The sequence below is a fragment of the Ovis canadensis genome, chromosome 3 (assembly GCF_042477335.2).
Source record: "Ovis canadensis isolate MfBH-ARS-UI-01 breed Bighorn chromosome 3, ARS-UI_OviCan_v2, whole genome shotgun sequence".
Taxonomy (NCBI): Eukaryota; Metazoa; Chordata; class Mammalia; order Artiodactyla; family Bovidae; genus Ovis; species Ovis canadensis.
Window position 1 is genome coordinate 36,551,627 of NC_091247.1, and position 14,985 is coordinate 36,566,611.

At 42.8% G+C, this 14,985-nt stretch overlaps 1 protein-coding gene across 1 annotated transcript in view; it reads right to left on the bottom strand.

Moving 5' to 3' along the window:
* Positions 1 to 14,985, bottom strand: part of ALK (ALK receptor tyrosine kinase) — a 742,529-nt gene that overhangs the window by 478,493 nt on the left and 249,051 nt on the right. Inside the window, exon 3 of the mRNA XM_069582903.1 lies at positions 9,279 to 9,443. Coding sequence (XP_069439004.1) covers positions 9,279 to 9,443 — 165 coding nt within the window. The remainder of the gene's footprint in view (positions 1 to 9,278; positions 9,444 to 14,985) is intronic.

The window sequence follows — 14,985 nt, forward strand, 5'->3', positions numbered from 1 at the left end:
CGCCCCCTTCTCCTCCTGTCCCCAATCCCTCCCAGCATCAGAGTCTTTTCCAGTGAGTCAACTCTTCACATGAGGTGGCCAAAGTACTGGAGTTTCAGCTTTAGCATCATTCCTTCCAAAGAAAACCCAGGGCTGATCTCCTTCAGAATGGACTGGTTGGATCTCCTTGCAGTCCAAGGGACTCTCAAGAGTCTTCTCTAACACCACAGTTCAAAAGCATCAATTCTTCAGTGCTCAGGCTTCTTCACAGTCCAACTCTCACATCCATACATGACCACTGGAAAAACCATAGCCTTGACTAGACGGACCTTAGTTGGCAAAGTAATGTCTCTGCTTTTGAATATGCTATCTAGGTTGGTCATAACTTTTCTTCCAAGAAGTAAGCATCTTTTTATTTCATGGCTGCAGTCACCATCTGCAGTGATTTTGGAGCCCAAAAACATAAAGTCTGACACTGTTTCTACTGTTTCTCCATCTATTTCCCATGAAGGGATGGGACCAGGTGCCATGATCTTCATTTTCTGAATGTTGAGCTTTAAGCCAACTTTTTTACTCTCCTCTTTCACTTTCATCAAGAGGCTTTTTAGCTCCTCTTCACTTTCTGCCATAAGGGTGGTGTCATCTGCGTATCTTAGGTTATTGATATTTCTCCTGGCAATCTTGATTCCAGCTTGTGTTTCTTCCAGTCCAGCGTTTCTCATGATGTACTCTGCATATAAGTTAAATAAGCAGGGTGACAATATACAGCCTTGACGTATTCCTTTTCCTATTTGGAACCAGTCTGTTGTTCCATGTCCAGTTCTAACTGTTGCTTCCTGACCTGCATACAGAGTTCTCAAGAGGCAGGTCAGGTGGTCTGGTATTCCCATCTCTTTCAGAATTTTCCACAGTTTATTGTGATCCACACAGTCAAAGGCTTTGGCACAGTCAATTAAGCAGAAATAGATGTTTTTCTGGAACTCTCTTGCTTTTTCCATGATCCACTGAATGTGGCAATATGATCTCTGGTTCCTCTGCCTTTTCTAAAACCAGCTTGAACATCTGGAAGTTCACAGTTCACGTACTGCTGAAGCCTGGCTTGGAGAATTTTGAGCATTACTTTACTAGCATGTGGTTGGTCATAACTTTTCTTCCAAGGAGCAAGTGTCTTTTAATTTCATGGCTGCAGTCACCATCGGCAGTGATTTTGGAGCTCTAAAAAATAAAGTCAGTCACTCTTTCCACTGTTTCCCCATCTATTTGCCATGAAGTGAGGCGACCAGATGCCATGATCTTGGTTTTCTGATGTTGAGTTTTGCCATGTAAGGCAACATATTCACAAATTCTGGGGGTTAGGACTTTTTTTGGTGGCCTCCATTTTATCTGCCACACCAACCCATAGGCTTCCTAGCCTCTCAAGGAGCTCTTCTTTCATCCATCCAGGGTGCCATATAGGTTTCCAGAGGCAGTGCCCCATCTTGATGCTGTGGTCTGAAGAGTGACTTGAGCCGTGAAACGGTCCAGATTCCAGAAGTCATGGCTAAATCTTGGGGAGTGGGTATATCTGTTGAGGCTGATAAGGATTTCTGTGGCTCACAGATTCTGTGTCAGGTACATGGCTGTCCTTCGTGTCGGATATGCCTACACACAGTCATGTATCAGAGTGGGAACGAGCCTTAGTGGTAATCTAGTGTAAGACATTGACCTTACAAATGAGGAACCTACAGCCCAGAGAGGTAAAGTGACATCCCTTATGGCAGAGTTGCGATGAGAGTCCAGGTCCCTTTTCCCTCCAATTCTTGTCCTCCTTTCTTACTCCACGTGCTCCATGGGCAGGACTGTTAGATTCAGCTAAGGAAGGGCATAATCATCACCAGACAACCACAATTCATCCCTTGCCACTGAAGGCTTCCCATAGATGGCAGAAGAAACACCCTGGAAGAGGCTTATACTGATGAGGAGGCAAGAAATACTTCACTAGATACCCTGAAAGCATGCCAACTCATTAAGGCAAGTTCTTCTCTGGAGCTCAAGTTCCAGCTGCCAGGCTGGCACCAGAATCTCATTAGGATGAAATAATCACAAGTCACAGCTCGGTGACCTCACTTCTCGGGAGACGAGGGTTACATTTCTGTAGGCAGAATCAGGGAACCAATGTGGCCTCTCATGGTGAGTTCCAGGGGAAGGGCAGGGGTAAGAGGCCACAAACAACACCACTGACTTTAGTATGATGAGAAGTGTGTTCAAATGTAACACATGAGAATTCTCTGATAGTCCCATGGACAGGAGTCTGCCAGCCAGTGTAGAGGACATGGGTTCAATCCCTGGTCCAGGAAGGTTCCACATACTGTAGGGCAACCAAGCCTGTATGCCACAACTACTGAACTGTGTACTCTAGAGCCATGCATCACAACAAGAGAAATTTGCATACTGCAACTAAAGAGTATCCCCCATTCACTGCAATAAGAGAAAGCCCACACACAGCAATGAAGGCCCAGCACAGATAAAAACAAATAAATAAATTAATTAAAAGTAAAGTTTAAAATCCCATTAAAAAAAAATGAAAGGAATCCGCTGCACTGTTCTCCACAGTGGGTGTATCAATTTACATTGCGACAGGTTTCCCTCTTCTCCATCGATGGCAGTAGTCAACACAACATTGTAAAGCAATTATTCTTCAATTAAAAAAACAACAAACACACACACACACACACAAACGGCACAACCACCCAAAATCCTTCTGATACATCTGAACGGGCAAAGATTGAATTGAAATACGAATGTGAATTGAATTGAAATGTGTTGACGTCATTCATACTTACGTGCTGCCCTTAGTCCCTGGGTGGATTCCTGAACCTTATGCACAAGTGATTACCTTTTGTAACCCTCCAAGCATAAATCAAGCACAAATAGGGTCCAGCAGGGGTGCTCTGGATTTGTGAGCTGAAGTGAAGTGTTGGTGCCCTGTACCATACCCAGGAAGGCACGCTTGCCCATTTGTTTCTCACTCCAGCCAGTACCACAGGCTTTTTTCGTGGTTGTTGTGGCAGAAAATACCTAATATGTTCCCTTCCCCAGGAAAGTCTAAAATAATTCAATAAGACATACCTTCAAATGAGAATTTTTATCCCCTTATATTAAAAAATAATGATGCTTTATCTTATTATAAAAGTAATACATAATAATGGACTCAAATTTGAAAATACTAAGAGTACACAGAAGAAAATAAAAATCACTGAAAACTGAGTCATCTAGAATAATTTCTGCTACCATGTTAGTATATTTCCTTATAGACTTTTTTTACATACATATACATTTTTCTCTTTTACAAAACAATTTAAGTAACATACATTGTTTAATCTTTTGAAAAAATCTAGTAATAGGCCTTAAATACTTCCCCATGTTATTGTCTTTACATGGCATACATATAATGGCTGTATATTTAAGTATACTGCCTGCAATGCAGGAGACTCAGGTTTGACCCCTGGATTGGGAAGAGCCCTTGGAGAAGGAACTAGCAACCCATTCCAATATTCTTGCCTGGGAAATCTCATGGACAGAGGAGTCTGGAAAGCTACAGTCCATGTGGTTGTGAGAGTCAGATATGACTTAGCAATTAAAAAACAATAATATTTTATTTAACTAAATCCTTATTGTGTGAGCACTTAAATGAATTCTAGTTTTTCACTGCCAAGATACCTTTTTAGATAAGCTGGTAGAAAATATTTGGTTGCAACCCTGTCCCTCAGGTCTGTCAGGTAATCTTAGAGAAAAATATTTTTTTATTCTTGAGGGTGAGTTAGTATGTTAATAGTATTTAGACAGGAAGTGATTTCTTCCTCCTCAAACCATATTAATTCTGAAAAAAGAGACTAAATGGTCTTTGAAACTCAGAGAGACCACAAGAGCTAACCCTATCTGTAAGGCCTTCTTGATGGAGAGTACCCAGGCAGCATAGCTCAGGAGATGGGAAGTGAACAGACAGGGAGAAATCTGCCCAGGCAACTTCCTAAAGGACTGGAAAGGGACAGATTCATCAGTGACTCTGGGGCTGGGTGACACGTCTTAGCAAATCCTGAAGTTCAGTTCCATTTATAGAGGACACATGTCCTGCAGAGGCTCCAAAGTATGTGCATGATTACATTTATTTTAAAGAAGTAAGAACCAGTCAGAATGGCTGTGATCCAAAAGTCTATAAGCAATAAATGCTGGAGAGGGTGCAGAGAAAAGGGAACCCTCTTACACTGAAGGTGGGAATGCAAACTAGTACAGCCACTATGGAGAACAGTGTGGAGATTCCTTTAAAAAATGGAAATAGAACTGCCTTATGACCCAGCAATCCCACTGCTGGGCATACACACCAAGGAAACCAGAATTGAAAGAGACATGTGTACCCCAATGTTCATCACAGCACTGCTTATAATAGCCAGGACATGGAAGCAACCTAGATGCACATCAGCAGATGAATGGATAAGAAAGCTGTGGTACATATACACAAGGGAGTATTACTCAGCCATTAAAAAGAATACATTGGAATCAGTTCTAATGAGGTGGATAAAACTGGAGCCTATTATACAGAGTGAAGTAAGCCAGAAAGAAAAACACCAATACAGTATACTAACACACATATATGGAATTTAGAAAGATGGTAATGATAACCCTGTATGTGAGATAGCAAAAGAGACACAGATGTATAGAACAGTCTTTTGGACTCTGTGGGAGAGGGAGAGGGTGGGATGATTTGGGAGAATGGCATTGAAACATATATAATATCATGTAAGAAACGAATCGTCAGTCTAGGTTCAATGCAGGATACAGGATGCTTGGGGCTGGTGCACTGGGATGACCCAGAGAGATGGTATGGGGAGGGAGGTAGGAGGGGGCTCAGGATGGGGAACACATGTACACCCGTGGCGGATTCATGTATGGCAAAAACAATACAGTATTGTAAAGTAAAATAAAAAAAATAAAGAAGTAAGAAGCAAAATAAGCTTTACCAATAATATTATATAGCTAGAAAAAATATATATGCATATAATTGATAAATACACACATAGCAAGAGTGCTCAGAAATATTTTACTAGTGAGGAATACAATAAAATGAAGTTTAGGAACCACTGCCTTGAAACAGAAGCTCCATAGTAGACAAAGGGAACAGAACAGGTAGGGAGATTCTGGGAACCACTTGACATAGACAGTCCCAGTTTGGACCACCCCATTTGACACACGTGAAAAGAAACATCGTTCTGTTCTGGAGTGTATGTGTGTGATTCCAATTACATTCTTCTTCTATTCCAGTTTGCCTATCTCTCTTGACTATTCTCCCAGCTTCAACAAACTGCTAAAACCAGAGGTCTTTGCTAAAGACTGCTATACAGATGAAGTGAGGGGAGCAATTACTGATCACAAGAAGCTAGGAAAGAGGCATGGGAGGGATTCTCCTGCAGAGCCTCCAGAAGGTGTCAACCATGCCATCACTTTGATTTCAGACTGCTGGCTTCCAGAACTGAGAAAACATTAATTTCTGTTGTTTTATGTCACCCAGTTTGTGTTTACTTGTTGCAACAGCTACAAGAAACTAACACAAAAGGGTAAAACAGGAGTGAACCTAGACTAAATGACCCCACTCTACCACTGTGGTCTCCTATCACCCGTGGCAGCTTCGCTAGGCATTTCAGAGCTCCAGAACAGTATTTCTCAACCTCTTTGAAAACTATTATGCCACCCAGATAAACAGAAAAATCTCAGGAGCAGAGTTTCATTCAGGCCCCCACACAAAACAAAGCAAAAACCTGAGAATCAGTGCCCTGGACGAGAATTCAGTTGATACAGGAAGAATGTTAGCCCCTCCCAGCTGAGTCAACTCCTGGTCTTACTGTGTGTGCATCTGCGTGAAGGGTTGGGGAGGCGTTTGGGAGGGGGACTGCTAATCTGCTTCCCATTTTAAAGCTAGGATTTTGCTAGAGATCAAAATCTTATCTTGCTGAAGAAGAAAAATATGTTCCCTTGACTGCATTCCAAAATACCGGAAGGAGAAGACATTGAACATGCCCCTGGCACTTCTTAAAAAGTCATAGAACGCCTCAACCTGATGATTCCTCAAGATTTTATTAATTTATAATATTATGTTCCATCAAGATCATCACTTTTTATTATCTTGCTGCTCTGCATTGTATCTCCCTTATTATTCTCAGCTACAGGGGCCATAAATTAAAATCATTCAGAATTTATACTCCTACAGTTCATTATCTATGATTGGTATTATCTCACCACCTTCTCTGGCCCCTCTATATTCCCTGACAAGAAATATTGCAATAGAGTCTAAATACCATCCAACCAATAAATGTTGAGTTAAAAAAAAAGGCGGGGGAGGCGGGGAGTGGAAAACCCTCTATTGAAGGGTACTCCATCACCCCTTATCTCCATCAACAGCAATTCTTTCTGTCCAAATGACAGAGAAATAAGCTTCTAAACAGCTGAGAGTTAGGTCCTTGCTCTGCTCCTGTCTGGACTGGACATGTCATTTTCTCTTCCCTTACCTTCTTCTACTCTTTTCCTGAAGGTCAAGGGACTAATGCATCACGAGAAGCAACCCTACTTCAGGGAACAAACAGGCAGCAGTGTAATCGATTGACTTCAAAAACAACAGGTGGTCCATTACTTGAAATTTTGAGCACCTCTCAGTGACCTTCCAGAGGCCAGAGGCAGCCCTGCAAAAGCTGGGAGGCTGGTCTTTTGTTTCTAAGACTGATCAAGACAGAGTACAGATCCCTCTACTAGACCTCAGGAAAAATAAACACAAGTATCTGACAACGGTGAGAGTCCCCCAGATTACATTTGGATGTGTTTGTTCACTAAAAAACTTGATAAAGTAAACTGGTGCATCCACAGAAGCTTTTGTCACGGTTGTTCCATCAGTATCTTCAGAGATGTGAGATCCTACCACACTAGGAAGAGCAATGAAAGAGAGATGAAATTAGAGAGATGAAAGTTGGCAACACTTGCTAAAAAGTGGATATTCAAATCCTGACTGATCCTGAAAGAAAGCTGAATGGCAAAGGATTGATGCTTTTGAGCGGTGGTGTTGGAAAAGACTCTTGAGAGTCCCTTGGACTGCAAGGAGATCCAACCAGTCAATCCTAAAGGAAATCAATCCTGAATATTCATTGGAAGGACTGATGCTGAAGCTGAAGCTCCAATACACTGGCTACTCAATGTGAAGAACTCACTTATTGGAAAAGACCCTGATGCTGGGAAAGACTGAAGGCAGGAGAAGGGGACAGCAGAGGAGCAGATGGTTGGATGGCATCACCGACTCGATGGGCATGAGTTTAGCAAGCTCCAGGAGTTGGTGATGACAGGGAGCCTAGCATGCTGCAGTCCCTGGGTTTGTAGAGTTGGACACGACTGAGCAACTGAACTGGACTGAACTGAGTGATTCATACAATGGGAAAGTTCACATTTAGTGCATGTCCTGGCCTTGGGATCTAGCTTTTTAGAAACATAAAGCCCTCAATATATATCCACTTTCAGGACCACTGCAAAGTCAGTATTTCTTCCTCCCCTCCTCTCCTTCCTTTTTTCCCCCCTTTCACGATACTCAGCATAACATGCAGATGCTAAAAATCATAAGACAGAGCATAGGGGAGGAGAAATAGGTCAGAGTGTGGCAAAACACAATCTATTGGCACTGCTTTAAAACTGTTTAAAAATGTAAAAAGCATTGATTTTCAAAGTTATAAAGTCTGACACCACCATATCTGCGGATAATTGCCACTTGCCCTTCTCTCCTCATCTCAGTCAACTTTGATCATAATTCAACAGTTATCAAATAAAAAACCTATGATCAAAAATGCATGTATACACAGGACTGTTTCAACAGGTTAGGCACTGGGATCCAGAGACATCACTAGCAGTGGCTGAATGTGAGTAAGCTTGAAAAAGGGTCCACATCAATAGTACAAGAAACCTAAGAATCACCTGAGAAACTTATACAATCATAAAATAAGAGCCCCATGGAAATCAAAGTTGCAGTGACATACTGTATTTCATCTGCCAGATGAACAAAAATGACAAAGCCTGGCAAAACCCAATACTGGTAAAGACGTAGAATCCTGGATGTACTAATACATCACTAAAGGGAATATAAGTTGGTGCCACAACTTTGGAAAATACATTGGATCATGTATTGAAATGGAAGGTGAACCATGTGACTCAGAAATTCCACCCCAAGTTCTATGCTCTAGGGAAACCCTTGGACATGCACACACTCCAAGAGGCACGTAGTGGTGCTGTTGGTAATAGCATAAACTCAGAAACAACCCAAATATCTAATAACAGTGGAAGAGACAAACTGTGGTATTTTCATGTTATGGATCCAATACAAAATGAACCACAGCTATATGTATTAAAATGGGCAAATCACAAAACACTATTCCATTTATCCAACAGGTTGCAAATCTAATCAATATGTTGTTTGAGGCTATATACATAAGGGGTAAGGCCATAGAGAAAAGGAAATGCATGATTAAACACAAAGTGTGGCGTAATGGTTACCTCTGGGGAAAAGGAGAGATTTTTTTTTATCTAGGTGGGAGAAGAAAAGGTTGTAAAGGAACTGACCACATTCAAATTCTTACACTTGGTGATGAGAATACAAGTACTGATTATATTGTAATCTTTAATCCACACATATATTTTATGTCTACTTTTTTGTACATGCTTGATTTTACAATAAAGTTTGAAAATCTACAGATTCCTAGGCTCTACTTCACATCTACTGAATCAGAATCTTAGGTTATAGCATTTAGACAGTATTTTTATAAGTTCTCCAGAAGATTTGGATGCACTTTTGGGTAAGAGCCACTCACTTACACACACACACATTACACATCAGTATCCAGGTGAAAGCAGCTTTAAATACAAATCAAAGTCAAGAAATGTCAGAAGTGTCATAAAAATAGAAAAGGTCATCCTGGGAGAGTGTGAATAAAAGAAAGAGGCCTCACAGTTCAGGGCTCCAGGCTGAGGGGGAAGCCTGGGAGCATTAGTTACTAGTTTTCAGTCCTCATGAGCTTCCTTGAGCCCTGTTCCAAAGGGTTGGATTGATCTTGAAATTGAACTTGTAGCCTCCTCTCCCTTGTATAGTCCAAGGCATGGAAAGGCACAGATATTAAAAACAGGTTTCAAAGGAAACAGGATAGAACAGGGATGGAAAATTCACAAATTTCAAACAGAAATAGACATCCCATCCACATCCTGGACCACTCAGGACACTTTGCAGTGTCCTCTATCCTTACCTCTGGGCATTTCCTTGGAATGCTCCGCCTCAGGCCCATCCAACAGGTCCATCTGAGAGGCCTCCTCAGAAGAAACATGGCGCCAGGACCAGCTCTGGTTCCCGAGGTTGTGCAGTGGAGGGGAATACTCCAGCTCACAGGGGAAGTCAAAGCTGCACTCCAGACCTGCAAGGAGCAGTCCACGGTCAGTGGGGCAAACTGTCTCCCAGATGTGACCTTCCAGCCCCACTCCTCCACTCCGGGAAGTTGGCCTCGATCTCATCCACAACCTTCACCTGATCCAGGTGTGAGGAGCTATAAATTTCACAGGCAGCTTAGCTCCATATGGATGAGAAGGAGACTAAGAGAGAGAAATAGTGTGCTTTGTATAACTCAGATTATGAGAGATGTCTTCAGAGAAGGCAAGTAGGAAAAAAGAGCTAAGAGGTTGAACCATGAAAAGATTTGCATCCTGTCAAGTTACTGGGTGACATGAAGAAGGCTTGAGGTCAACTGGTCAGAGCTAGGCTTTGCACCCAGAAAGGTGTGAATCTAAGTCAGGCAAGAAAATTAACCTCTCTGGCTTCAACCATCCTCTCTTGTACATTAGGGATGATCATTTCTACCTCTGGAGATTGTTCTAAGAACCAGCAGGATAACACAACATCTACACACACAACTGGTGCACAACTGATGCTCCCCAAAGATTCTTCTCAGGTTCCTAAATAAGAAGAGAAGGCCAAAGGGAACTTAGGCTTCTCACAGCCCTGTTTGCCAACCATATCATCTATTCTTCAACCACCCTCCAGGGAGGAGCGCCAAGGCTAGGATAGCTAATCTGAGTTCTATTCTCTCTTGGGGAGGGAATAGGGAAGGTCACTGATTAAGGAGAGAGAGAAGAGGCAAGAAGAGGCCGTGCTCTGGGACTTTGTATCATCTTTTCTAGGCTTCTTTGCAAGAATCATCACTGGGTCCAATCCTTTCACATCTGCTACCCTACTTTTAGGATAAACTCACCTTCTATTTCCCTTGCCTTGCTCATTATTTTCTACCCAAAGTGGCTGAAGTGTTTGTACACCTAGAAGGCTCTCAATGCTTGCTCATGGATCAACAGAATATGTGCCAAAAAGCAAATTAGTCATCTACTCTTTACTTCATCATCTCCATCTTCTTTTAGCCCTGGAGATGTGAAGAAAGGGAAAATTTGATATAAAGACCATTGAATGGGACTTTGGGGAATTTTGTTGGTATCCAGGCTTCTCACATTTGGTTGGTATCTTCTTCTCACATGTAGAACTTGGTGCCCTCATTCATAAATAAGAGGTTTAGACTCAATGATTCTAGAAACAATTACCCAGAGAAACCTAGGTTCCAGCTCCAACTTTGCCATTGATTTGCTAGTTACCTTGAATAAGCCACTTTACTTTTCTGGGCCTTAAGTTCCTCAAATACAGAGTGAGACCCACACTAGATGTCTTCTAAAGTTCCTTCTTGATTTGACTTTTTTAAGATTCCAAAGTCCGTAGTCTTAAAGCATTATATCTAATTTATTAAATCAATCTGTTTGGTGGTGCTAATGGGTAGTGTTTAGTCGCTAGGTTGTGTCTGACTCTTGAGACCGCATGGACTGTAGCCTGCCAGGCTCCTCTGTCCATGGCTTTCCCAGGCAAGAATACTGGAGTGGGTTTCCACTTCCTTCTCCAGGGGATCTTGCTGACCCAGAGATCGAACCTGCGTCTCCTTCATTGGCAGGGGGGTTCTTTACCTCTGAGCCACCAGGCAAGCCACTAATGGGTACTAACTCCCAATTATCACTGTGCATTGTAATAGCTGCTTCTGGAGCTACTGTTACCTTGATCTCCAAGACAAGTTCTCTGTTGGGAATTTCAGAAGGCAGAGGAGAAGTAGTGCCAAATCTAGTGCCAGTCACTGGAATGTCCTTTAGTAACACCAGAGAAGCTGGCCCTGCCCTGGATTGGGAGTAAAATAATTCCTATTGACACTGGCCAAACTAAGTTTAGGGGGGAAGGAAAAAAATTCTTCAATTATCCTTCTATTAAGTATCTTTCTACTTCTCAACCAGCAGAGATTTATGTACCAGCTGCTCTCCAGAGCTGCCATCCTCCTGGTCCTAAGGTTAATACCACTCGCCCTTTCATGATTCAAACAATTCACCTTTATAATGTCAAGCTGAAACAGGCAGAGCTCGGCTTGTTTGAGTTGACATGCCACTTGCTGCCTACATATTTTATCAGCCTTGAAGACTTTCTACATGCTTCTGAGGGCTGAGCTACTGCTATGAGCTAGTGTCCATGAATTGTAGGCTGCCTTTATCTTCAAGACTTGCTTGCTAGGTCCCCAGTTTCAATAACAGAATGCAAAGAGAAGAAAAAAACCAACACTTTGTGCTTTGTAGCACAAAATTATCCTTTTAATGAAATGTATCTTATAATGAAAAGTAGAGCCATTAAGCCTGGCTCCTCTGTCGATCAAAAAGACCCAACCACATTAGCGGAAGATCAAGTCAGAAGGTGGCCACCTCCACCCCACATCGACAACTATCGGCGCCTTTCCCAGAGCTTCAACTTCTGAAGCCCATCCTCCATCCTGACTTTTCTTCTCCAATTAAAGTCATCCTGCTTCCACATAGGACAGAAGGGCGGCATGCCAGCTCAGACGCTGCCTAGCAATGCCCTGTGCGCATGATACACAAACAGACAACAGAACGTGCAGTCCCAGCCTCAAGCATCATCAGTCCTTGAATCTTTGACCTCTGGAGAGACTTGACGATCGGTTGTGTATGGATCAGATTCTGCCTAGTAAAACAGGCCAGGCAGATACTCCTATTATCAAATAGGTTCATTTTGAAATTCATACTCTGAGGCAGCTTCTCTTTAGCTGTCAAAGATGTACTTTGTGCTTTATATAGAAATGGAGCCAACATTATTGCTTATTTGGGGTGAAATTAGATTGGGCTTTTCTACATTGATTTAATTTCTTATAAAATTTCAACACAGGTTTCTTCTGACCTAGCTTTAGTGCCTTTTGAGCAATAATATCTGGGACTTGTCTTCCCTAAAAATGGCAGATTAAGGCTCATTTTCCTTAGGCCTTTTCTGAGTTTCTAGATCTAGGGTGTTTCTTAGATCTCTCTCTTTAGCCCTCCTTGACTCTGTCGCCAGGAGATGGGCGCTATAGAGCCCCTCTTACAAATAGGACTCAGAAGAACTAAGGGCTTCAGTGAAGTGTTCAGCCTTAAGCAACCCAAAATGGCTGAACAGACCCATGCCCAAGGGGAGGGGTAGAAACAAACATTCACCAACCCCAGCTGTCCGCCAGGGACTGTGCTAAAGAGATTTCTTATATCACTATATTTAATCTGCTGAACAAATTAACAAGTGAATTGTGTTTTCTCTTTAAAGCTGAGGAAACTGAGACTCAGAAAGTTTACTCTACTTGTACAAAGATGAAAGGACTGCCCTGAGGCAGAGCCAGAATGTGACCCAGGGCCAACTAATGCTGAAGAGCTCACACCTCCACAGCTTCAGAATTTTAATCCAGGGCCAACAGATCAAATTAAATAATATATGAGAAAGCTATGAAGTGCTATGTTTTGGTTATTATTAGATACTGTGTCTGTAACTTTGTCATATCCATAAAGGCTTCTATACTACCCTAAGGGGACAGATCTATATTTCATCTGTGTCAGGTCCAAGACTGTACTTTTCACATATCCGTTTGGAACCAGGAGAATCTAACCACTGAGAAAGAGCAATGAGAAAAAGACTTTCCAGAACCTGCTAATCACATAGTTGAAATCACTGCGACCAACAGAAAGTCACTTCCATCATGGAAGAAAGATAAAGTAATGGAATCTTCTGGAAATAACTGGCCTGCTGAGAGGAGTATCAAATGCTACCAAGGCAAAGGTCTTGGTAGAGCAGTGAGGGTGTCTCCAGGCTCAGTCCTGCACACAGCAGCTGAAGGGCCTCAGCATGTCCACTCCTTTTTCTGCACCTGGCTTTCTGCAATTTGAAAATGATGGTGCGTATCCCCTCTCTGATGCTCTCCATTTCTGAAGTCGGTGATTCTACAGAGCTCACCGTGAGCCAACACAACCAGACTTACAGACTGTTGGTCCCCTCGCTCTGTCTGCCTCTAAATGAGGGCCTGCCGTTATCTCTAGTGGGTTCCCCAGGAAAGGAGGTGCAATGTGCAGCACACTCCACAGGCACTCAGTTTGTGTCAAGATTCTCAGAGAATTAAGAAGGAGAGTTCAGGCAGATTTTACAGATGACTGCCAGGGTGAGCGTGTGTGTGTGTATTCACACATTTTTATCTGTCTGTACCCATATTCTTAAATCTTCCAGGATATGAGTTATATTTCTAAAACTGAATTAACAGCTTCAAGAAATTGTTCTAGTATAAAACACAGCCATTCAGAAGAATTGTTCAGTAACCCATGAGAAAAGCCCTGTGGTGGCCCTTCCCAGAGAGATGCCCAGTTCCCTTGGCTGTGGTGAGCTGGCAGTGACCAAGCACTTTGAGACTGAATCTGGACTCTGGGAAGGTGTGTGACTACCACAGCAATCACACTCAAGGCCGGAGCCTAGGAAGCCAGCCGTGGCTACTCTGGCAAAGGTGGGAATCTTCCCAGCCTGAGCCACAGGAAGGAGACTGCATGGAAGTTTCAGGCACTGTCCAAGCATAACAGGGATAGCAGGTGTACTTTGGACTCTAGAGTCTTCTCTTGGGTGTACTTAGAAAATCCCACAGTCTTCCTTTATATCCAGACTGACCTCAAGCTTCCCCAAATCCCTTAGATCAAGATCCTTTGTACCTCCTTCACCCTAACCCTATAAATGCAGAGACCTCCCACTAGTTTCCTAAGTTTCCTTTAGACAACCCAAATTAAGGGACCAACAGCCTCCTTTAGACTTTAAGACATGTCTTCTGAGGCTGGCTGGTTTTTAGAGGCCACAGGTGGCAGGTGCCAGCCTGGGCAGGTTCATAAGAGCCCATTGGATGATGTTGCCCAGCCTCAACCCAGCACAAAGAGTGAAAGCAAAACCACAGAGTGAAAAGCAGAGTCACAGGAAAAAGAGAGAAACAAGATGTTTATCAACCCCATGATACTTCACCCTTCTTCATTTGTCTCTTATTACAAGTGTCCCAGGAGTCAAGCTTGGACTTATGTTCTCGACTCTGGTAGCAAGGAGTGTATGTTTATAGAAGAGTCCATCTCTCCCTGCGGGAGATGGAGACTAATTCCTCATAATGGATAGCATGTACTGAGAGTTTAACATGGTCAGACACAATGCCAGGCACCCTATATCACTATCTTATTGAATTCCTATGAACTAAATGGGATTCGTATCTCAATTTGATAGAGGAAGACACTGGAGCTTAGAGAAATAAAGTCACATCTGAGGTTACTCACATAGGAAGCGACTGACTTGGTTTCCACCTACCTGCTTCCTCCATGGGACCCCAAGGCCTTGACATCAGTAGCTCACTAACAGGAAATTATGAATTGAAAAGGCAGTAGAAAGACTTCCCCTTGTTCAGAGCCACAGACACCAGTAACAGTCAAGACCTGCAGTGAGGCAAGACAGGAGCTGGGACAGGCAGGGTCAAGATAGAGGCCAGACAGGAACCAAAGCACCTAAGCTGTCCTTGAAGAGTGTCCTGCTCCCCGCTTCACAAAGCCAGCCCTGGGATACCCTAG